The sequence below is a fragment of the Polyodon spathula genome, unplaced genomic scaffold, assembly GCF_017654505.1.
Source record: "Polyodon spathula isolate WHYD16114869_AA unplaced genomic scaffold, ASM1765450v1 scaffolds_696, whole genome shotgun sequence".
NCBI lineage: Eukaryota > Metazoa > Chordata > Actinopteri > Acipenseriformes > Polyodontidae > Polyodon > Polyodon spathula.
The window spans coordinates 238,705-264,202 of NW_024472185.1; the positions used below are offsets into that span (position 1 = coordinate 238,705).

The window sequence follows — 25,498 nt, forward strand, 5'->3', positions numbered from 1 at the left end:
CACAGTCTGTGCTTCGGAAGATGAGCTACATTGTGAACCTGTCATTCACTGTGCCATTGTACTGTGTGCGAAACACACTGAAAAGATCAAGGGTCTAATAGAGCGATACAGAACAAGTGTTTTTATTATAATGGTATTTCGTTACCATTATACTTGTGCAGACTGTTTGATCTTTGAAGTTTCCTTTAAACTGCATTTGGAGGATGCTGGTTTTGCTGAGGATTTCTTCAGGCAGCTTATAAAGGAAGGCCAAAGTACACTTTCTGAATTCCAGCACTTTCCTGTCAAGGTCCCTATACCTTGAAACTGGGAAACTTACACTTTGCACAGTATACAGGGTGATCAGAAAGTTTACCACCTCAGCGCACCCTATCATTGATTTACTGTCTAATCACCCTGTATAACTGCCTGTGTGCAGAAAAAGTGACCAATGCCACTCAGCATTCTGAATAATTCCTCAAACAAGAAGAAATGCATATTTCAGTTCAATCGATGTCTTCATTTTATTCAATATAACAAAACTTGTTTTCTTAAAACATCTATACAGTGCATGACATGATCCACCGTATCTGTCCTCCTTTGAACTTGAGATTCACAGTCACTGACTGTAGGCCAAGGAGAGGTACACACAGTGATGCTCCTTCGTTCGACACAGACTGGATGAAAGACTCACAGGACTAATCCACTCGTGTACAGTAAGCTGGAGTTCAGACAGTCCCGTTAATAGGAGGATCCTTTTGTAAAGGAAAAGTTAGGCACGCCTGTTTCAAATGGTGGTGATCTGTACTATGTCATCTGATTGTATACATGGTTGCACAGTAAATTCACACTAATAAAACAAAGTACCAAAGACATACAGGGGATGGATACAAATAAAAACAGGAAAAGAAACACCTGCCATATTTAACACATGCTTTGGAAACTGATTGTCCCTCAAATGACTCATTTGTTATGGCAGATGTTTCTAATGTTCTGTCTGGTGTTGATACTGCATGTGTGCCAATTCAAACAGGGCACAGTGTTAACTAAATGAAAGGCCAGTTCTTCCGGTTTTCTAGCACTTTCTTTCTTCCGAGATCAGCCGGAATGTGTTAATGAACATGTAGCGTGAAAACAGCAGGTAGACCTGGCGAAACCATAGCATCTGGCTGTCATGGCAACACATGGCCCTCTGGGAAATAAGCAAACAAATGATACTCCGGATTATATCAAACCGCGAAAGTGATAGCTTAGTTGATAATCAAGACAACATAATGGAGCATACATAGTAAGCTGATTGGCTGATTACTTTCTTAATCAGCTTACTATGTATGCTTCATTGTGTTGTCTTGATTATCAACTAAGCTGTAGACCTAGTGGAAGGCATACATTTACTACCTTTACCTTAGCTTGTCCGTATTCCTTTTTCCATATGATCGAAATAAAGTCAGAGGCACTGAACCAGCTAATTGGCAGCTCGAAGATGGAGACGTACTTCCTGAAGATATTCACTGTTTCCAAGGCAACAGCGCAGCATCCTACAAATAAAATTCAAACACACTTGAAAAAGCTCTGTGCAGATTGTGAAATGCACTGAAGAGATGCTCTCCCTTGATCTTGGATCTTTACCCTGTAGACTGGCAGAGGAATCTGAAGCATTAATTAAGCTGTCACTCCCTGGATCATTTAAAATGATGGACCATACAGCTTTCATGTTGGCTCTAAACATTTAAACACCACAAAAGGCATTTTCTGTGCTCTCAGTCCTCAGTCCGAAGTGTACTACAGATAAAGCCAAGAGGGAATTTGAACTTCAAAATGATGTCGGATTTTGACTTAAAAATTAATATCAGTCACGGTTAAAAAAGCATGACTGGCCTTTATAAAATTCTTGTGATGAGAATCGCTTTTATTATTCGGGTTCAAGGAACATTGAGTCTGGTTTTTTATTTAGATTGTCATGGACGAACATTTTAAGAAATCATCCAAGCGTCATTCTTTTTAAATGTATGTGGAGGTTCACACGCCTAAGAGTTGTTAAAGATCTGTTAGCTACAGTGATCATTCATTTCAGATAAGGAATTAAAAACACACAGACTTTTGAATTACTGTAAGCTGCAATAGATAGTACTACAGTTTAATAAACCATTTCTAAACTATGGATATTGAAAATGACTTGGTGCCGCAGTTTATTTCCAGTGCCGCCAAGTAATCCAGCAGATGGCGCACCACACTAAAACGTGGCACTGACTTGGAGACGGCAGTATCTTATTATTTCAAGTGTATAGTACAGGATTTAGGATATAGTAGTCCTTTTAAAATAGCCATTTGATTCCCTTCTTTAATAGGAATTTGGGAATGTTGTGAACATTCAGACAAGCTTTCTTCATGTTAACTCAACCGTTTTGCAGGAGACAATTATTGACTTATATTCCAGTCACATGGAGATAATTACTTTCCTCATACTGAGAAATCTAACATCTGCATAGGCTAGCTGTTGTTGTTTTTAATTACATGTCACGTGGCTATGCTAACATTAACATGACCCCCATCTTTGCAATGATGTAACAGGACACAAACAAACTAAAACTGCATTAGAGCTGCGTTCTTTTGAGATTAAGTAGAATCTGATTGACAAAACATCTCTGGCCTTATTAACTGACATCAAGACAACGATGATAAAAAAAAGTTTGGAATAGATTCCTTTTGCTTTTACAATCTTATTAAATACATACCTTCTGGTAATTTCCCTGCACAAGAAAGATACCTGAAGGAAATACATGAAAAGTTGAAACAATATCGCAGCTTACATTTCAGCAGACGGGTTAGTACTACAGTGCATGAACGCAAATTACTTTTACATGCTGTAACCCTGTAGTGCAAGGTTTAAAAAAAATAAGCTTGGTAAAACAATTTAACAACAACAAATAATAAATCAATGTGTAAACAGTTTGCCAACTAAAAGCAAGTTATGAAATCTTAAGTATGTGCTTCCCTGGCACAGACCCAAGCATGGCGGAGGTGAACATTTTTAAACAAAGTTGCAGATGTGTGGCTGCTGAGGGTATAACGATAAGCCTTTTGGGAGTTCCATTTATGGAAAGTACAAAAACACGAAATAATACTACGCCGTTCAGACAGCGGCTGCTGAGACTTCTGGCCGTTCCCAATCCAAGCAGAATAAAAACTTAACCCTGACACTGTAATTTGATAGGGCTGGAAAAGTGTAGTGTGGCTAAACTGTCACTGCTGGGGAAAGACAATTTACTGCACAGAGATGAAACCAGTGGAGCATCAACTGACAAGTAACATGATTCAAGAATTACCACCAAGTGCATAACTTATTGATACCCTCTATTCATTGCAATATAATTTCCCATGAGCAGCGTTAAAGGGCCAGCACCTTCCAGTTTCATTTTCTTAGTCCCAGTTTAAGGTCCTAATATTTTTTGATGCTTGTGTTGAGCTCTTTCCTTTCAGGAGCGGCTCTTCAGTTTTATTTGCCTGCCATAGATCTATGTAACAAACGTTAGATCCTTTTAGAAGTAAGAGCCATCTAGTGAAAAGCTTCCCCCTGGCACGCACTTCTATAAAGATACTTGGCTGATCTACCACTACACAGCTGTGCACTAGATGGCGCCGGCTTATTGGCCGATCTAGCCTTGGTAATATACGTCTATGGCAAGTGACTTATCAAAAAAAATAAAAAATCAGTCTGCGTCACAATTAGGGCACCTGGGCCATTCCATGAAAATAGAATGTTTGTAAGGTCATTGATATCAGACTAATGGCAAGCCAGAGATGAAGGGTCTATCCTAATGCATAGAAGCCTTGGGCTCGCCAGTCGCCTGGTACGGATAAAATATCCAACGTAACGATCATGTTCACAGAACGGCCCGTCTGCTTTGAGGAAAGGGGGTCCGGCTGTGCTCAAGTGCTATTTTCCCGCTACCTCACTCATCACAATCCTCGCACGGATCCAATACACAGCAACTCCTCTGAGGAGACAGCATATTCACTATTGATCTTTGAGGGTTGTTTTTGTTAACTCAGATGGAACGCACTGATAAGGCTGCGGTGCTGCGCTGTGCTGGAGCAGACCTGTTCGCAGTGTGTGAAATCTCACTGGAGTAAAGGTGGTGATGTGCGTCGGGAACAGGGACTCAGAACAAGTACTGCATGTAGGAACAGCACAGGGCAGAGGCACCCAGCACTGCAGAGGAGAGCTTCAGACCAACCTGACGACTGCAGTTTAACACTGTCAGGGCTCTGCTACAGCAGGAGCTTGCGTGTAGTGGTTTTTGTTGCAATTACTCAAATACAGTGCATTTAGTTTATAACCAGTAAGACAGTTTGGCTGATCGAAGGCAGAACTAAAGAGCAGCCCTTTAACACTTCAAAAAATATGATAAGGTAATGGACACATAATCTACAGGTACTTCATTTTTAATATCTGTGTGTTTAACTTTGAAAGTACACAACAATTCCAGCATGGTGAATTGGTTTTTCAACTGCTAAGTCATGTTTTCTACCACTCAATGTGTATTTTCTATCCCTGTTCCCCTGCAGTAATGTATGAGTGTCTTAGGGGCATGATGGAACCCTACAGAGAAATGCCTGTAATTTACCTGAGAGACCTGTAGAGGGTGATGTGGTTATTGTGGCCACTTACTCCACTTTTATCGAAAGTCAGCACCTGCAGGAAAACGAAACCAATGCAAACAGACACTGAGGAGGGGGGGTGCAGCTGCAAAAGCAAAGAGACGCTTCATATTTCAACTGTTCTGAAACAAGGCAAGGCAAAAATAATAATTTGAGTTGCAGTGTCCCATGGTCCTGTACAGTTTTATAACGCCAGTTCATAAGAACCTAGGCCTTTTCAGCTTTCCAGTTTGTTTACATTCCGTAAGGCAAGTTTAAATGATTCGATACTGCTATACATTTCAGTGAAAAAAAAAAAAAAAAAAAACACAAGGGGGGAGAGGTCTTTTAAAATTGTTATTGCTATATATACAGGGTAATATAAATAAACCATGGATCCTGCAAAGACAAGTCAAATAATGACTTTACTGTAAACATTTGAACACTGTCAGTCAAAAAGAAGGACAAGTTTGCTGTCAGTGTGTAGCACTTGTTTAATCATGGCTTGATAAATGTGGGCTGCTGTTAAGGAAAGTCCTCCAGAATGTGAGCTATGCTGGTAACAAGCCCTGGCTGTTCACATTTTGTTTCGCTAGTAAACTGTAAGCTCCTTTGCAGCTTTAAACCTGTATTCAAATACATTATTCAGCTGCTGCGGTTTAGTGCTACGGTACTTATTAAAACCTACAAAGGAAAAATAATTGTATACAGTTATGCATCACAGTACATTTAACAATAGAGGAAGTCTGCAAATAAAATATTTTTGCCTCTTGCATGTACGCTGGGGCCAGTACCCCAAACAAGAAAGGCTGTCCACTGGCCACCCCCTTTATTTTCTTTATTAATCAGCATAAATATGTTTTATTATATACAGTTGCTAACAATTGGCTGTGTAATAATAAAGCAATGAATTTAGTAAGAGATGCTATAATCACATATTCTGTAATTACTCCTACTTCATATTTCACTTTTAAATCTATTTTCATATTGCTTATCCTTCAGATTGGGTGGTTTAACTTAAATGAAGGGCATTTTCAACACAACTTGATAAGGGGAAGTGGAAAATCTAGCCCTTTATCACTGGGGTTCACAGTTGCAATCCACAATTCCTGGATCTCAATCCAATTTAGTGGGATGATCTTGAACACCTTTCTTGTGGCGACTATGTTAGTGTCAAGACTGTTATCAGAGCAAAAGATGGCCCATCCTAATATTAATTACAGCTCCTAATAAAGGGGCCAGGCGGTTCACTTTGTACTCCAAAGATTATTACTTGACAAACATTTAGAAAAGGAAACTCACTGCCCCATTTTTAAAAACCCTGTGGTACAACTGTGACTATTTTGCCAGCAGAAGTTCTTTACAGCACCTCTGGTCCAGGAAACCCAAAAACGTTCATTGCCAGAAGTCTGCAATGCAGCCAAAACAAACAAGGAATGCCAAATCGCTTCCAGAGTGCCGGCGGAGGAAACCTGCTCAATTACTTGTAAAAGGGAAACTCCGGAGAGGCCCAAGTTTTGGAAAAAGATTCTCTGAATAACCCACACAGCAGAAACGGAAAGATAGACATTCTCCTTGTTGTTGCTGGCAGCAGCAGCCTCTTTCCAGCCTAGCCTGCATCTGTTAAAGCCTGCAGCGCCCAGGATCCTAGCACTGCCTCTTGACGGATTCTCTCTTCCTCCCGAGGAAGTGGGCCATCCAAGAAACACAATGTGACAAGCTTCAGTGTTATCACATGGTTTCCTCGCTGATATGAGGAAATCATTATCGAGTGCTCCAGCCCAGCCAAGAGAGGTCACTATGAGGAAGCTGTGTGCATGTCTCCCAACCAGCCACCTTTATTATCCAGCTCTGTACCTGGCTTCTCAGTATACAGCATCCCTTAATACACAGCATGTGCAAATACAATGGCATCCATTTTTTAAATAAATAAATCCTGTAGGATATTTGCACATCTCAGTTTTTTATTAATTTAAACTAAACGGAAACAAAAAGTAGGCCAGTGGTATATGTTTCAGCTTTCCATATCTTGTCAACATAGCAGAGGGTGAAGATACACTTTTCTTTATGGGGCACCAAACACAAGACCTAAGCTGGATTCCAACCTCCAGAGTTGAAAGGCTAGTGCACTAACATATTGCAACCTCGCAAGACACTTTACATTACTTGTAAACTTGGGATTGAACATTACAAACAGACTGAGCATTGATCTTACCAGGTTAATTGTGCTGGCTTCTACTTGCTTGAGGATGAGCGTCGAGACAAGGTCTGTGTCCCATTGCACTCTGGGATGATCTGGAAGCTCGCTGTGAAGGGGGTAAACCAGATATGTTTTATCAATAGGGACAGGACTGCACCAGATGGGTGTCAATGCATGTGTTATATACACAGGATATAGCTGGTTTCAAGAACTTTCCACCAAAAAAACAATAGATTGGCGTAAGCCACCGAAGCAAGGGGTTGAATTGGAAAGGTTGAGCAATTATTGATACATTAAAAGAGTACTTAACTGGATTCTCCAAATTGGAAACGGGTGTGTGCCTGTGAATCTTAATGACTAGGTGGGTGGCAACAGGCAAATAGCCCTGCTCTTCATACTTAAAGAATTAGAGGACTGAGAGGAGAGGGCTTTCTTTAACTTGTTGCAGACCTAAAGATTTTGTTCTTTGTTTGAAGTTGAAGAATGCCCAAAATAGTGGGGGCTGACTAATTCTGGTTTGCATGACGAGCGCAATGCAAGCCTGACAGTCATTTTTTAGTGTAAACACTGAGTTCCCTTTTTTTTTTTTAACCTCAAAACCCTGAGTCACTGCTGAAGGTATTAGTGTGTCTTTACATTATAAGTAAAACATTGCCACTTAAACAGACTTTTTAAAAATGTAATCTAATATGTTCTCCCTCCAAACAAGGCAACTACATTCTGATATCTATAATCCTACAAAGTCACTATACTACAGAGGTTCTCTTTAGGGATGCGCTGAGGAGCCGATCATCCTTCAGAGCAAGACATTACCTTTTCGTAAGCCTGGTCCTATAACTTTTGGGTTTAACCTTTTTTGGGTTAAAGTTTTGACATTGTAAAGGACCTAACAATAGCTGATCTGCACCACTTAAAATAACTGTGACCGTGATCAGACATGCTTTTCAATCTCCCTTTTAAAAGTTTTTGCTTTGGATTGTGTGAATCTGGTTCTGGAAGGGTTAAAGGTAATGTAGCTTTTGCTTAAAAACTTCAACCAGGGGAAAATTATTACACAGCGCACACAAGGGTCTGAAACACCCTTTTCAGTTGCTTCATGACAACTTGACTATCAGCGTCTTATATATGGGCGTCTGCTTTTGAAACATGTATAAAGTGAGACAGGCTGGCGTTCATCAATCTTTTATTCAATAAACCCTGCTGGCATCTCATCAGTTCCACAAACCAGGCTCGCCTTTTTTTTCTGTCTTGGCAACAAAATGTAGATTCGGAACAAAATCATTTCTCCCCCAAGTGCAATTGCAATTTAATGGGTGATGTTGCATGTTTCCTTTACAATTTGTTGCACTGCAGTGCCAAGTTTCCAAGTCTTTGAGCACCACAAACCTAATTATTACTGAAATGTGTATTGTACACAGAAATTTCAATTGTTTCTTTTCAGTTAACATTTTACAGGCACAGTAAATACAGGGATGTCCATAATAAATAATTTAAGATTAAAACACGCAAAACAGACACCTGTAGATAAATGATAACAAAAAGAAACATGAAAGCATTGAACGGAGCTGTCATTTTTTACAATATTCACTGTAATACAACTTTATAGCAAATGCATGGTAAAGTGTAATAAAGCCTATTGAAAGCATGGTAAAGCACAGTCAAGCATTGTAAAGCCCAGCGAGATATGGTAAAGCATATTAAAAGAACATGGCAAACTACAGTAAACTATGGTAGATGCATAGCATGGAAAAACTGCAAAATGAAATGCAAATTTACTGTAAGCTTTTATAAGAGAAGCCTACAGTCGCTGATAAAAATGAAACGATAACAAGATAGCAAATACCTGACAGAGAAATAGAATATATCACAGATTTAAAAACCTCCCTTAAAATAACTGGGCCAATTCATTTTGTGGTTATTTGTATATTCTTTTTAAAATCTCATCTAAAACCAACAGCTGGACCGCCAGGCTACAGGAGGTCAGGAGAGCGCATTAATATCTCACAGTGACAAAGGCTGAAATGCCTGCAGTAACTACAGCCTTTGGAGGAAGGCTGCTGCTCCAATGGCATCAAGGATTCATGAAAGAGAGGCAGTGAAGCAGATTCAAACTAGTTCAGACAGATAAAGGTCATGACAGTTCAAATGAAAACAACAGCCCAGAGCCTTGGCATCGTTAGACACAGGGCATCCTCTGAGTTCGTGAGAATGATTAACCCCGTACACCCCGAATAACGTCTCCTACATGGGTTCAGAAAAGGGTTCTAGTTCTACAGTATGCATTTCAGACAGTTGCATGTTTTGGCATCTTTGATATATATTAAGATCTTAATGTGCACTCTTCCTTGCTTGTAAGATCACCTCCGTGAATTAAATTCTCCTGTTAATGACTTAAACCATTTTCACAGACAGATGCCGGTACTGGGTCATCTGAGACGTCTCAAATTCTTATGCAATGGCATGTGTTAAAACAAAATGAAATGCATACAGTATACAGTATGCTCCTATTGATGTAAGCATTCATGCTACAAACAAGATATGTCATGAAAAGCCATGACATACAGCATTTTCTGTTATCGTTCCGTCTGCCACATATGCCCTGGCTTTTCGTGAGTCATGCCATATCCTCTACACTCTACAGTATATCTGCTTCTGGTATACAGTCACATGGGATGCTGCCTTTTAATCCACGCCCAATATAGTGCTTCAGTACAGAGCTCTTCACACAGTTAAGACAGGTCTGTACCGTCTCTGAGGTGGTCGAGAGCCCTCATAAAATACGCTGGCTCTGGACCGGTACATGCAATTCATACAGCCGTAATAACTCGTCTGTGTGAGAAGAGCAAATACATTATTATGGCTTCATTTTGTTCTTGTGAGTTCGCATTTTTAGTGCCAGGATCGAATTCTTTCTCACGCGCACTCTCCTTCTGAATAAAGTGCAACAGGAAATGATCAACCATTATGACATCCTAGAACAGACAAGTTTGCAGGATTGCAAAATAAAAAAAAAAGGGAAAAAAGGTTACAAATCTGTAAAGTAAACCACAGTGTACTGTACGTCACTGAAGAAATGAGGAAACAACTTTTAGAAGAGTCAATACTATCCTTTTAATGGTTTACTGTATATGAGAGCAATTAACAGTTTCTTAGCCACTGCACACTCATCATGAGTCTAATTCTACCACTGAGAAACTAAGCCAGCTGCATTAGAACACACAGAGGTGACTGTTACTTGCCATTGACAATATTTAAGCAGACGCACAGCTAAGGGGGTTCTATTGAGGGATTCTGGTTGAGTTTGAGCTACAAATAAATGTGAGGGCCCCCGAGGTCTAGATAATCTGCTGACCTGATGAAACTGCTAATGTAATAACTCTGTACATTTGTTTGGTACATGACTCCGTATGCCTTTTGCAAGCATTAAAATGGAAGCATGTGACAGCACCATGCTCAAGTAATCCGCTCAGGCATCGTATCAGAAATGTTACTCTTACTATATGATTTGACATGAAACTATCACAAGTATACTATAGAGTCATCATTTTCATATGCCTTTTTTAATCGCCATTACCTTTCTGTCTGCCACATTCACAAATCCTTTAAATGGTAGCAGTTGCTACTGTTTGTTTTCCCCGCATACAAAAAAAAAAATCAGCTTGGTTTAGAAACAACTCATCTGAATATAATTTATATCAAGAACAAGAGAAAACTAAAAAATAACAACAGGAGACAGGAGACAAATATATGGGAATGGTTTCTATAGCAACAGCACAGCAAGCCTAGATATACTAAAATTTCTTTTTTTAGAGTACAGTTGGTCCTTACGGGGTAAATTAAAACCTGCCAGTTCCTGTGCCAGAAGGTTTGAGATCTGTCACCATGGTTTCCTAATCAGTTTTTTTGCACTGCCTCCTGCATTTGAATAATCTTGTACAACAGTGTACTTAAGGACTCTCGAATTTACTTTCAGTCACAGTCCTCTAGTTCAACACCTCAATACATTAATCAGCACGTTCAGCGAAAATCTGGCTGCTTGGTTTTCACCACGATTCCACCACTTTCCATTCGTTTCATGCCTAGCTGAGCCCTGGAGGCATGCTTGCAGCTTTAAGCAGAAGAAACACAGGTTTCTAAACTACCCTGTAATTGTAAAATCTTTCCTATTCCCTATCATCCCGTACAGTAGATGGGTCTAGAGGCTCGTTTTGTTGAATTACTCTGTCATCACTTCAGAGAAAGCAGCTCTGTTCGTAGTGGAGCATCCACTGCGACTCGCTGACAGGAGATCCTATTGCCACATATTGTCTTCCTTTACTGCTGGCTGGATCAACAGGCTTAAAGCTTGAGCTGTATAAGCAGTAAATGATACAAGTGCTGATTTGAAAAAACGGGCCAATTCCACGGCTTATAACAAATTCACAATATTGATCATGGCTTCATCAGCACTGTCTAACTAGAACATCTCACGTGTGGATGTACGACTCCTTTTGCATAGCAGTGTCACCCATTTCAGGTTTTAATGGAGCTTGATCAGCCCCAGTGAATAGTTAACAAGCACAAGTGTGTCTGAATAAACTCATAATAAAATCAGGAATGGATCAAACTGCTATGCAGTATCATATTCCCATCCCCGCATCTTCAGACTGATTTCAGGAGGCCTTCATAAAGGGTCACTGATTTATAGAAATTATAAATAACTGTTTTAAAATGGATTTCCATCTGGATAAGTGACATATCCCCATATATCCCCAGATCAATACATTTTCATTGCAATCAGATAATCAATAACTGAGACACACTCTATGTACAATGGTAAGTGTGACTTCAACACAGACAGAATCCACTTTGACTTGTTTTAATGCACAGACTTCCCTATGTGCCTTTTTTGAGCTTAAAAATAAAATAAAATAAATAAAATGGGTGTTAACTGGATTTATTATTCAAAATAACAACACTTCATCAGTGCCCAGCACTGAAGGGGTTAACACGCTCAGTCCAGAGCAGCACACTGTGTTCCAGCACAAGGTCATAGGGCCAGATAAAGGAGTGTAATGGTCTGAAACTCAGCACTTTCAGTCTGGATGAATAGAGCCCCCCACCCCATGGGGGAGCGTCGGAGGAGGAGGAGGAAGAGGAGGGGAGAGGGGGGAGCCAGGGAAATCAAATCCTCCCTGCAGGGACACAGGATTAGAGACACTGGGGATATATAGCTTGATCCCCTATGGCTAATTTGTTATATGTAAATGAGACCTTTCTGTACCATATAAAAGATGCATCTCCCTGGTGCAGTTTTAGTCACAATGGCAGCGATGGCCTATCTGACAGTCTAAAGATGGATGACAGCAGGTAAAGAAGTCTGAAAAGTAATTACTGTATGGACGCTGGGGTTTAGAAGCAAAAACCCTTCAGAACAGATGAAACAGCACTTGAACCAGTGCTGCCCATTTCCAGCGTTCCCTCTGTGGGATTATCAAGTAACTGCTGCTATATAATGTACACTGCAGCTTCTTGGATCTGGTCCACTTTTTGAAGTGCTTTAAGATATGTCACTGCAATAAAAAAAAGGTATGTACTTAGTGATTTATAAGCAATGCCCTAGTTAATAAAAACATTACGAAAGCACATGTCTTATTTGTTTGATTTCGGGGTTACAAGTTGACAGTCCCGGAGGACAGGAACACACGCAGTGCAAGTTTGTCTTGGCTTCAGGCTGTCTCTATGCTTTTCCTGGAAGATCTCTTCTGCACTAGAGCACTTTGCCCATGACTTACATACAGACACTGTACAGTATATGATCCTGCCAGTCACGACTGTCTGCTTCTAATTAAAGCAAAAAAGATCCACAGTTTTTTTTTTTTTTTTGATGTTTAAAAAGCTGACCCATGGTCCAGCTAGTGGCTTCCTCAATGTAATCCAGCCAAATGTTGGTCTACTTTAATTCGCTTCTTTTAAGTTTTTTGATGGATTGTTTTTTTTTTGGGTGAGTAATGTTATTTTCATGGGGTGCACCCAGTGTATTATTATTATTATTATTTTAGTCAGGTTTTCCTGGAATGGTTTCCACAGGAAAAGAAACATTAAACAGTCACTGGAAGTAGAAGCAAAAATTAAAAAAAAAATTCCGGAAACCTGTGATTATACTCAAACAAACATAAAACTTGAACACAGAACACAAACAAATTCAGATCTATTTAACATTATTCATCATAGACTATATTTGTTGTACTGTTGACAGTACTAATAACTCAAGGCAATTCAAGAAAAGATAACATTTTCTTGTGAAACAGGAACTAGTCCTGACAACCCTTTTGCAGTCCACACATACCCCCACACAATAACAATTGCATTTGTCTTTTATCTTTGATTCAGTTGCTCCTGGCACTCAGGTAACAGTCCTGCAGCAACAATCTATGAAGGTACCATTCACTGATGTCATGCTGCAGTGGCTTTGCTATAGCAACAGTCCCAATGCCCCACAGTAACCTCTCCGCTGCCTGCTGCTGCTTCACATGGAAATGTCTAATTGCTTGCAGGCTTCGGCAGGCAGCTCTTGAACTTTGTCCTACTAGAAAATCTGCATGTTTTTGTTGACAACGGCTGTTTGTACTGGTCACATGGGCTCACGTCTATGGAAGCCAATCAGATAGTGTCTGGTTTACTTAGATCACGGTAGACTGGTGAAAGCAGCAATCCATTTAACTCTTTCATGGATATTTGATTACGGCAATGGAGTCTTTAGGATGAACACAGAATGTACTTTAGAGGTTAATGGGAAGCAAGTGTGAAGGTGCTGCGTTATCAGCCCACAATTACAACCTCCAGTGTCCAATAGCCATGGCAAATTCTAGATTAAAATATAATTAATTGGCAATTGTTTATGACATGATTCCATTTGCTTTATTTTTTTTTTTTTTTATCATTTTAAACATAAGTAAATATTCACAGCCATGCAAGTGTACTGCAGTATAATAAAAAGATTTTCGTCTGGCGCCTATCAAATTCTGCGGGTTTGATTTTCCACTGACATGTACTATGAAGTGTACAATTTGCCTGCGGAAAACACAGGGTTGCATCTCACAAACTGGTTAGTTCATGAGCAAGGATTGTAGGAATACTCGGATGGAATACTTGGAACATCCTCTGCAGATGACAATTAAATACATAGGTTTAGAAAGGGGCAAACAATATTAAAGACATTTAAGGCTGCAATATTTCTTAGTCCAAATCAATGATTAAGAAGGTATTAGCATGTGTTAGGAACTAGTTCACTCAGATATAGGCCCAAGTCGAAGGTGAAATGGATATTACTGCCTAATCTATGCCAATGAATACCAGTTCTGTAGGTGCATTTTTCAGTTGTTCAATTCTTCTGCTAGTGGGGAGCTGTTTTTAGTTGTTAATTCTTCAGTAGAAGCACTGTCTTTCCAGAGGAGAAATCAATTAGGACAGGGATACAAAAAGTACAAATGCAGGGTCCTCAGTTGCCCTGCTTTCATGATTTACATTCCTTATGACTGCAAAGAAAACAAAACCAGGCACAAGTCCGAGTGGCAAGCTGTGGGCAGAATGCGCTCAGTCCTTAAGATTACGCTGAGCTGTTGTACAAACAACTACTGATCTACATGATATTCAGGACCAGGAAAAGAACACATCAAAATACATATTGAAGAAACGTGGTTAATATCCATGACTGTCTGATCCAGAATGACTGTGGGGCAGGTTCTATAGGTCATACAAACTCCAGTGCTGTAGTAGCTATTAAACATTAGCTACTCACAAACAGGATGTGATATTTTATAAGCCTGCAATTAAATATTATTGGTCTGCACTCGTTTGCAATCTCATGCAATTTATCTTTCACACACAATGTCTTTCCCTTCCGTGAATACTGTTTCAATTATGACTTTACAAGATGAATTGAATAAAGCACAGTTTGACTTTTGAAGATGAAACTGCTTAGAGTCAAACATACCCACTCAACCGGGTTCCAAATCAATGCATTATTTTTTAATGGTAGAAAAACTGATAAGAGCTTTAGTTACAACAGCTTCATAAAAGTGAATAATTTCAAGTTGCCCTGTGCATAAATTTCAACAGACTTTTTTCATCAACTTTCCATTCTCACCCTCTGAATATGAATCCGGCCCTAAGCAATAGCAGCAGTGTTAACTGTTTTATATAGGCTCCTACCCACAATGTTAGGGCACATAAGAGACCATCAGATGGCGCTTGACATGGGGCTCGTTTGTTTCAAAGCACACGGCACTCAACTGCTTCACTGACTGAGTTAGCAGGCACATGTTCAGCCCACAGTCATTATGGCACCTGTGCCTTGTGAAAGATGGTGGTTGAGGCCGCTTACCAGATTCCCTTGAAAATGAATGGGACCAAGCTTGTACCTAACTGTGTAACTGTACGGACGGACAGGCTTTATGTGGCTGACAATATAAAATGTCAACAATATACATTGCAGAAATACAAGTGATATAGTGTCTAAAACACTACATGGTATTAAGATCACTTTAACCTAAGAGGTCTACAGAAATATTAACAAGAGTTGACAAGAGATAAAGGATAAAAAAGAAAGGCATCACTATTTTCTAGATGCAGCCATGCTTATATCTCTTTAATTCTATAAAGACCAAGCCATTACAATATAAAGAGTACCATCTTAAATCTCTTGCATTTGTCACTGGAGTGAACTTTGTCACAGTAGAAGCAGGCTCACACCCTCCTCGCTTGAGCACTAACAGGATCTCGTGGTCTGTGGCCAGCTTGCTGAACCCGTTTACTTCCTTTATCGTGCAAAACACACCAGGGTCATGTCAGTTCATAGCTGAAGCACTGGAGCGCGGTCAGATCTCTGCTGATTACAAAGAGCCCACAATGCCTTGGGGCAGGGTGACTGTCAACACAGCTGTCCTATTCAGAGCGGACACTAAGCTGATGTGTTCCTGCCAGGTCCTCACGGAATCAGGCACTCATGGAGGGAGAAGTGGACCATATTTCTTCAGAGTATTAGGATCCTGGCCCCTTCAAATAGAAACAATTACGAGAATGCGTTTTCTTTTAATTAAGCCACCGATCTATGGATTTATATACTGTAACCCAAATAGATTCATTTGAGGTTCTATTTAAGTCAATTTATAAGAATCTAAAATCCGTTTTCTTACCTCTTATTAGCATAAACAATATTACCACTGGTTTCTTCTGTTGAATGTTTGTTTGTATCTATATATTTGTTTTACTTCAGTTCGGAATATACAGATGTTTTTAAAGACAATGCTTTAGATGAGATGTACCTTCTGCTTCCCTGTACCCAATCACTTTGTGTTTTTTTGTTCAGACCATGTGACTTACAGCAAAGGTGCAATGATGCAGCAGTTTACCTACAGCTCTGTATTTGAAATATTTGCACATCCTGAATTAGCATTGAAAAAAAAAAACACCAACAGATTCTCAGGTAATAATAATGCAAGGCTAACAAAAGGTAAGGACATTGATTTTTAAGTACTGATTTACACTCCTATAAAAAGGGAATTGAACTATGTCACTTGCAAGCACAGGTATGTTTCTACAACATTTTAAAATGAGACAACCAACAGGTTTATGCAAAAGACTTTTAATACTGTTGACTTTCAGCATCTAGTAGCCTGAACATTGTGTATTTAAAAAAAAAAAATTCTAATTAAACTCTGTGTGGTCCATTGTTTCTTTGTACCTTTATTTCTCCTTGCAAGGAGTTTGTTTCTTTTAGCATCTCCTCTCTTAAATCTACACAGTCTTCGATATACATTACTTTGATGGTTCCTCAAAGCCCTCCCCCATTATTCATTCATATGCGCTGTAACCCTGTGCACTCCTCTGGCATGGAGCGTGGGACAATGCAGCTCTGCATAGCAGTGACAGAGTTTCATTAGGGAGAAAAATGATATTCCTAATCCCTCAATGACCCCCACAGCACCCTGGTAGGGTATCCCCGGGGGCTGGAATGTGTAATGGTCTGCTCACAGATTAGCATACCCCTTGGAGTTTTCAAAGCAGCTATTGCTTTAATCTGTTGATCTATTTGTTGCCATCAGTCACATGTAGGCGATCATGTGTGTAATCGTGTATCGCAATAATCCCTAGTCTTGTGTAATTGGTCAATGCTGATGTCTGCGGTCATGTAAAAGCCAAGGTTCTCAGTGCTCTGTGCCTCCACTGTGTGCACAAAATAAATTATTCATTCTGTTTTTCTTGTCGTTCAACAAGATCATTTTGAACTGTTCTTGAAGTTGCCACTAAGATTTTTTTTAAATGTTTTTTTTTTTTTTAATCTTTCTTTTTAATTTTTTGGTGAATTTAATGCTACTGGTGAACAAGAATCACTCACTTTTACTCGATAAATCTCTCCCCTACCGCGATATAGTGCCAACCACAGGACAGGCACCAAACTGCCACTACAGCGATGGAGGCAGTATACTGTGGGTCATTAAAAACCTGCATAAACTGCACCAAAAAGTTTTATCAAACAAAAACAACAGGCCAGAGATTAAGCAGTTATGCGGTAAAAATGAGAACCAGGGTACTCAGGATTTTTAGGAGTTAGGATTTTTCCAACATACAAGCCCAAATCCCTAGAGCTGAAACAACCTCGCTTGTTACAAACAACTGGTCTCTGATAAAGCTAAGGTGCACGTAACATTATCTTTTCTGTGTAAAACACTGTCGCTTTAAAATCCAAATCGCTCTGGGTAAAAAAATAAATAAATAAATAAAAATTCTGTCAGGCTTTTCTCAGGAGTTAGATACACTGTACTAACAGCGCCAGTCACCCCTCCCTCTTTAAAACACAAATAATAAGAGCGAGATAATGTGGCTTTGGGTAGCCAGGAGTTTTGGAAAGCTACCCTGCAGACAGTCAGGAGGTTAGGGGTTCAGCGCACAGGCAGCCAATGCTGTCTTAACACAAAGTTCAACATCTGGATGAAAAAAAAAAACAACAAAACAAAGTATGCCTGCAGGTCTGGGATGCCAGCCAGTTTATTATGAGAACTGTGTGTCAATGGTAAAGTTCACATGCCCCTTCTGACAGGGCACCTTCAGTAATCAATCATGCAAACAGTGTGCGCGGTCTGAGAACTAGAATAAAGCTTCCGAACACTCAGAGAGGGGTTACCCTTATCGGAGAGCTGGTTTGTTTTCTGTGCAAACGATGGTCGTTAAAGGGATACTTTATAGATGATACATTTTTCAAATCTAAAATGCAATTCTTGTTTAAAATCCCATTACGTGTATTCTGTATTGGTGTGTAAGCTTACTGCAACCCTTTATGTGCTACGTTTATTAACTATTCCAGAATCCTAAAGGCTGACTGTGGGGAAGAGACGTGGGGAAGCAATCAGGATTAGACAATGCTAATTACCAGACCACCTTAAAACAGGTTGACTTGTATTAATTTCTGGTTTTCAAATACTGGTACATACATTATATATTAATAGAATTAAATATGCTTGTGCTTACTGAAAACATCACAGTACATTTCTAGTTTAACATTTAGATTTTGTAACATATTTTTACCTTATTTTATTTTTATAACACCTGGGTTTCTGTTACTGTTGTGAAAAAAATACAACAGTTTATAATAGAAATAATATTGCCTTCCGTAATATGTCACAACCAAATTCCCATCTGACTGTATAGTGAAAGGATAATGCTCGCCATTAAAAATGATGCCCTAAGTTTATCTGACATCAGGATGCAATATAAAAAGGAATGTGATAATCGTGCTTCTTTGGCAGCTAATGTTTTTCTATCCAAGCAAATTCTTTGCAACTATGTACACAGAAATTAACGTTACTCACCATTAATGGTTTGCCACAGGGCTATTCATTAGTGTGTGGTAAGCATTTAGAAGGATTCAAACTGCTGTTCGAAATAACTATTGCACACAGAGTTTTGTAGGAATTTTGGTCTCACTGCTAAAAAAAAAAAAAAAAGTTTAAAGATATAAAGTGTGACATGCCTAGGTACAAAGAAATGCTGGAATCCTCCTAATAACTTGCAGCAGTATAGGTTATAAGTACCAGAACTTAAATCAGGAGTTGTTTATGAGTGACCCAGTAGTGTAGATTGCACAGATAACACTATAATTACACAAATAGATTTGTCTTTATGGGCATGAGGTTCAATGTATCAACAAGGGCCAGGGGAGCATGATAGTCATTTTCACACCTGTCTGCATGTTTACAGCTAGTTATATCAAAGGGGAACAGTGTTCATACTGGACTAAGCAATAACCCCTTCTATGGAAACTCATTTACCCTACAGATTATTTAGCAGCCCTCAGAACAAGGCAGCTCAATCATTCACGAGAACCTTTGCAGGAACATTATTTCATAAGCCGGACTAATGTACACACCCCAGGGCTTTGGAAATGTTGGTTTGAGGATATTGACGGTGTTGCAGGTCAATGGAGTTCATTGCTAAATGAAAACCATATCCATATGCCTGGCTTGAAACAGCAATGCCCTTCCCCCACGTACTAGTCAAAGAGCCCCTCAAACTGCACAATAACACAATTCTTCTGATGCGCACTAAACAGTACCGGAGTCGAATTCTAATTATACACTCCCAGCAAGGAATTAAATAGAAGCTACTCCACATACATACATAACAGATATTCCTGTCGAAAAAAAAGTTTAAGACATATATATATATATATATATATATATATATAACATATATAATAGAAAACAGAAACACACAAACCTTTTACATCCACCAAAACCATATTGAAATTGACAGCTCCCTAGCTTTCTAATGTCTTGAAAAGCCATATATTACCTTATATTCCTATAACCCCTACAATGGAATGGGATTATAGTCCAATAAAAATATCTACTGGCGCAGACACATTAGCAACAGCACTCCGTGTAATGTGTGTACTGTAATACAGTGAGTATTGTAGGGCTGCTTCACTGGACTGTTTAAATAGCTGTTAAGCTAATATTACAGCCACTGCTCTCTAGGTGGTAAAAGCCATTAAAAATATCTGAAACATAGCCAGACAACAATCCAAAGCAGGGTGGGTTACACATTGAGACCTTTAAAAAGACCACCTTAACACCTAATGTTGTGGTCCTACCCGGTAATAAAAATGTGAAAACTCCTGATTTTGTGGGGAGTTTTTTTCATCAGCCCACGCTGGGCCTTTCAGACAGAGGTTCTCACTGTTCTTTGTTTATGTCTGGAGCTGGAGTCTTTTGGTGTTAAAGGGTCATCTGATTAATTTTCGTCAGGGTGGCCTGGACTCGTACCAGCAAGGCAGTTCAGCCCATTTTTTTAATCTGCCTGTGAATCAGGAGCAGTTTGCTTGTTTGATCTCCAGATCTTCAGCTGTGCAGCACCCAAACGAAGATTGCAGTTCTTGCATAACCCTCATGACAACCTTTTCTGTTTTCCACTTAAATGCGTGGTCCTTATTTTACAATCTGGTCTTAATCATACCTTCTAAAGCAGCAGTGAAATCCTGAGGAACATGTACTGCCAATCAAAATAAGATACAAGTCATCTGTAATTAAACCCAATCTAGGCTCTCTCTGTTAAACCGTTCCTTGTTAACTAACATTATTACCCTTGATAACTGAAGCGCAAGCTCAGGGATTACATTTTAATTATGGCTCTGCTATCCTTATGATGTTTTTTAAAAAGTGCCAAATTGCCAAAGCTATAATGTGCAGTAACTGCATAAGAGGCTTTATTAAATGAACACATGTTCTGTAACAGCGGCATGATATAAACTAAACCACGACAGCAGAAGACACAGGAAGACAACATCCAGCAAGGTTCTGTTACTGATTCACAGCAGCTGCTTCACTTATTTTTTATATTTATATCATGAGCAGTCAGTTACTGCAAGATGCACAGAACTTATGGACACAGTGCTAGTTATATTCACTGACGTCACGATACAGTAGATGTATTACATGGTGATGGGGCTACACCATCCGTGCACTGGTGAAGTTTAGTAACAAACTGGACTGTCTATTAGGTAGAGTGCATAGAAGATCCAACATAATTGTGGAACACTGCAGTCATACCTAACATCAATTTCATATAATCAAGTGAACAACAGAGTTCACTGTAAATTTCCCAACTAAAATGTTTTTTTTTTAAATACTTTGTGTTTTCAGCTGGGGTCCACTGCTTCTTATTCTACTCTGGCTTTGATAATCTTGTGACCTGGAAGGTTCTGTGTGAAAAAATAATTAGACCAGATCAAACCACTTGCACTGTTTGTGATGGCAGTGTCATTGGCAGACCTAAGTCTGCAGGCTAAAATAACAAGTCTTGGAGTTCTGTGTGAAAAAACTGAGCAGAGAAACCCACACAAAGGAATGTGTGTCTGTGCCACAATGGCACACAACAAGAAGCATAGCCGCCACAGATTTGGACTTTTTTCAGCAGTTCACAAGATTTGTTTTCATGTTATCCTGAATGCTGAAGGATATACGGATTACATGATTAACTATGCTTGGGTCTAAATTACCAACAGACTTATCTCAGCTTCTCCAAAGAAAATAAACATTGTTGCAATACAAATGAAGCACCTTCTGGAAAAATAGCATTTTTTTTAAGGTATTGAACAAAGGAGAGTAATGCTCTTCCATACAGCACAGCTTTACAAGTGTTGAGTGATTTCTGTATACAAATTGCAATTTCTGCAACTAAAATATATAATACCTGCATTAAAATATTATAAAATGCAATGGTGTTGTTCCACGACAACCTCTCTCAGCCCTCCAGATAACCAAGCTACCATACTAAGAGTTTAGTAATCCCTCCAGGATTAGATGTAGCAAAGGTGTTAATATTGCTAACCTTAATATGATTCACTTTTAATGCAGAAATCTGAATAGGGGCTATTGTTAAATGCACTATACTTTTTGGGGGGGGGAGTCATGCAGGCTGGTTTAGAAAGTCACGCTCTTTGCTCTGCTGTTGTTAAAAAAATATATATATATTTTTATAATATCTCCACTTACAGCCACCCTGGTCCTCCAGTAAAAACATAGCTGTGCTGATCTAAAAGGCATATACAATTCTATCAAACATATAAAGTAGTTTAAATGTACACCAATGGTCTAGCTGCAATCAGACCACATGACTTACAGCAAAAAGTGAAGAACCCAAAGGTTCTCAGCACAAAAGGGGTACCAGTAACAGTCAATAAAAATGCATTTTAAAATATTGGTTAGTAATCCACTGAACCATACATATCTATATGTTAGTTTGCTTTTTAGTATCCAGTGACTCAGGTGTTAGCATGCTGCACCACCCAGCCCCATTATTAACCTATATTTAACCTCTCAGAGAGGTACGGATGAGAGTACAGTAAGGGCATTTGGTTTGCTATTTTGGTTACCTGCAAAGCCAGACATCTCCAGAGGGTGACCTCGTGTAGTGTAGTGACTTTGAATAACCGCAGTTAAATGCAGTATCTATGACATCAGTCAGCAGGGAGGAAGGGGTGACAAGCCAAAAGCTCAGTGAGTCTAGCACTGGATTAACCAAGGATATATATGAAATAGATATGTCTACCTGCAATCAATGACTGTCAGGTGAGCTGCTGGGATTCCAAGAACACCACAGCTCTTGAGAAGTTCCTTCTTCCGAATTTCTCCTTGATTGTAGTAATTTCCTAAAAAAGAATAAATATAATATGAAATAAACAGCATGCTGTTGCTGCTGTAAAAAAAAAAAAAAAGAAGAAGCCTAGATTATCAAAACTAAATGAGACGCCAAGTTACTTGATGTATTAGAAATTGAATCAATTACTGGAGACTCACTTTAGATTTCTTCATCCACATACCTTTAGTCAGGGATAATGTCTAAAAATAAATAGTTGATGTAATCTAGATGGGATCTCTGGTACTGTAAAAAGGTTGATATATAGTATCAACCTGGCTCATCAAACCCATAGCTGATTATGTTTTTCTTTTTTTCTACTAGGACATATACAGTAAAACACTACGCAGTGCTGCAGACCTGTGCCTTCCTCTTATCAAAGAGTCACGGCAGATTTATTTAGAACAAATCTTGTGCATTCAGATGCATCACTGAGGAATAAACAGATTAGAGGGATTACTTAAATTCCTATCCTAGATACCGAACGAAGATGCTATTCTATTGTAACTAGCTATTCTATTATAACTATTCTATTGTATCTCATGTATTGTGTGTACCAGCAGGGTGTCCTGGTATGGGACTTTTAATATACAATAAATAAAATGATAAGACACGCAATATTCCATTAAAACGCTTTCATAAAGTAGGCGTTAATTAAAGACCCTTCACTGTGAGCCAGACAGCCCAGTTCATTATAAGACCATCTCTTTATTTAGGCATGCTTCTTGGAATCCCAAAAGCGACTGTGAGGCTTGCCGGTAACGCTTATATATATATATATATATATATATATATATATATATATATATATATATATATATACACACACACACACACACACACACACACACACACACACACACACACACATACCTGCCGACAAGCACAACAAGTACACCGAAACATTTAACTTCACAAAATGTATGATCGCCGGAGCAAAGAACATGCACTCGTCATCGGGGTGTGCAGTTACAAAAAGCACTCGGAGATTTTCGGAAACTCTGTCCTGCCCGGCGGCAGCGCGTAGCCATGGTACTCTCTCTTTTCTATGTTTACCGTGAGAACAAATTCCGTCTGGGTCTTTTGTAATAGAAGCCTTTTGGATTAATGATACAATATACCCGGTCCCATTCTCTGCTACGCACTGTCGGTATTGGCGATATATTATTTTTAGCCACACAAAATAAATAAAAACTGACAGAACTGCAGCAAGTGCAACTGACAACATGATCGACCCAGATAGTAAACACTCCGGGTGGCTACAGTCTCTCTATTTATTTATGTTCCGACCTTGTAAATACAGCTGCTCTGCCATAGGTTTTGCATGTCTATTGTATATATAGCAATATTGCAATACTCAGCAATACCTTGTCCTCTAAACCAAGTAAATGTCATTTATTACAACCATTATAGCCAACTAATGCCAACCGTGCTTTATATATGCCTAGTTGTGTTTTATATAGCTATTTTTGTATTCTAAATGCCAAATAATTAACTGGCTGTGTTTATGTGGAGGTAAAATGTACAGTATTATTGTTTTCAATCCAAAACAAAAGTGTTAGCAAGGAAAGAAAAGACCAAACATAAACACATTTTTAATTCTAAATTAAAATAGAAAATCTATACAACTCAATTCAAAGAAATACAGTTTCTATTTTAAATAAATAAAACGGAGAGTTAAATTGCGGGCGAGGAAGGATGGCAAAACAAACACTGACGAGAGCAAAAGAAAAAAAAATATTTTTGGGGGAAGACTTTATTGTTGCACTGCCTTGTCCTGTCTGCTGCATAAAATAAAATAGCGCCCCTTATTTATTCCTAACGAAAATAACATTTTAAAATATGGGAGTAATGACAAATACGAAAACAAATAACTTTTTGTTGAACTCCTATAATAATTATGTTCTGCTTGTACAGTTTAAAATATTTCCAGTGTAGACGCTCGATCCCTGGCAGGACTTTAACGCGTACGGCGCTGGGTTTCAGTGCCGCAGGTCGAGGGCTCTGTAGCGCAGTCAGGGGTACAGCGTTGTTTTCAAACGGGTTTACACACCCCCAGCCCAACAGGTCGACCCGGAGAATAATATCATTAGCAAGAGGAACTGCTTGTCTGGCAATGAAGTGAGTTTTACGTTTTTTAAGTAAATGTAATTGCCTTTAAAATACGATGATGTGCAAATGTCGCTTTGCATTGACCGGGGGAATCGCTCGGTTTGTGCAAGATGGCGGCTGTAGACAGTGTATGTAGAAGATGAAATTTGCTTGCTTTTGACAAAAAAAAAAAAAAACAAAAAAAAAACGTTGCCTGGATTTCAATATGTGGGTAGTTAAGAGGTCCTTTTATTGGGAAGTATGTTGTTTAATTTCAAAACCACTGCTGCTGAGTTGTGCGTCAATTCTTTTGATCTTTGCATTGAAGAAGTGTTGATGCAAACGACTTTGTGTATATAGACTTGTTAATATCTTACATACAGTGTGTAAAACGATGAACGAATGTATTTATGACAAATAAGTCTCCTTCCTCTAAAATATAAGTATGCGGATCAGCTTTTTAAAATGTCCTGGTCCTATTGATTAATGACCAAGCAGATAACTGCGAGGTAGTTAACCTTGTCTGAAGACTATATCAAATGCACTCTGCTTCATTGACTTGACTGAGAAGGTACTGATAAAAAAACATAAATTACCCTGTAAGTTCTACGTATGTAAACATCCATACAGTTTTTTTTTTTAATTTAAACTGTCGTTTAGATGTTGACGGACTGTGCGTGCTAATGCAAGGTGATATATGGTATGGCAGGAAGTTGAATCAGACCAGAGACCGTGCAGTACACTGCCGGCGAAATAAAGGATACCCAGACACTAGTAAAATGCGTTGCAACTGAATGAGGAAACCGTGTTTTGTTGCCAGTGGGAACAAAAACAGAAATAAATATTAAACTGCCAACATGTTGGATCATAACAAAAGCTTACACTTTTGCACGGATCGATAGCATGCAGCCT

At 39.0% G+C, this 25,498-nt stretch overlaps 2 protein-coding genes across 7 annotated transcripts in view; one reads left to right on the forward strand and one right to left on the reverse strand.

The window, feature by feature from the left end:
- Positions 1–23,946, reverse strand: pigl (phosphatidylinositol glycan anchor biosynthesis, class L). 2 transcript variants are annotated; one of them, XM_041240827.1, is made up of 7 exons: positions 23,369–23,946; positions 22,409–22,508; positions 6,836–6,926; positions 4,608–4,675; positions 2,715–2,746; positions 1,384–1,517; positions 1–1,171 (listed from the first exon to the last, which is right to left on the reverse strand). In XM_041240827.1, the coding sequence occupies exons 1-7, from the start codon at positions 23,721–23,723 to the stop codon at positions 1,055–1,057; spliced, it is 897 nt and encodes a 298-aa protein (XP_041096761.1). In that variant the 5' UTR covers positions 23,724–23,946; the 3' UTR covers positions 1–1,054. The 2 variants fall into 2 exon arrangements, with proteins under 2 accessions (XP_041096761.1, XP_041096762.1); XM_041240828.1 differs by having other exon boundaries at positions 23,552–23,945.
- A 522-nt stretch (positions 23,947–24,468) lies between these two features.
- The window catches only part of ncor1 (nuclear receptor corepressor 1), a 58,586-nt gene continuing 57,556 nt past the window's right edge, over positions 24,469–25,498 (forward strand). For all 5 annotated transcript variants that reach the window (XM_041240817.1, XM_041240819.1, XM_041240820.1 and 2 more), the window contains exon 1: positions 24,469–24,616. The gene's annotated coding sequence lies outside the window, so the exon portion shown is untranslated. The remainder of the gene's footprint in view (positions 24,617–25,498) is intronic.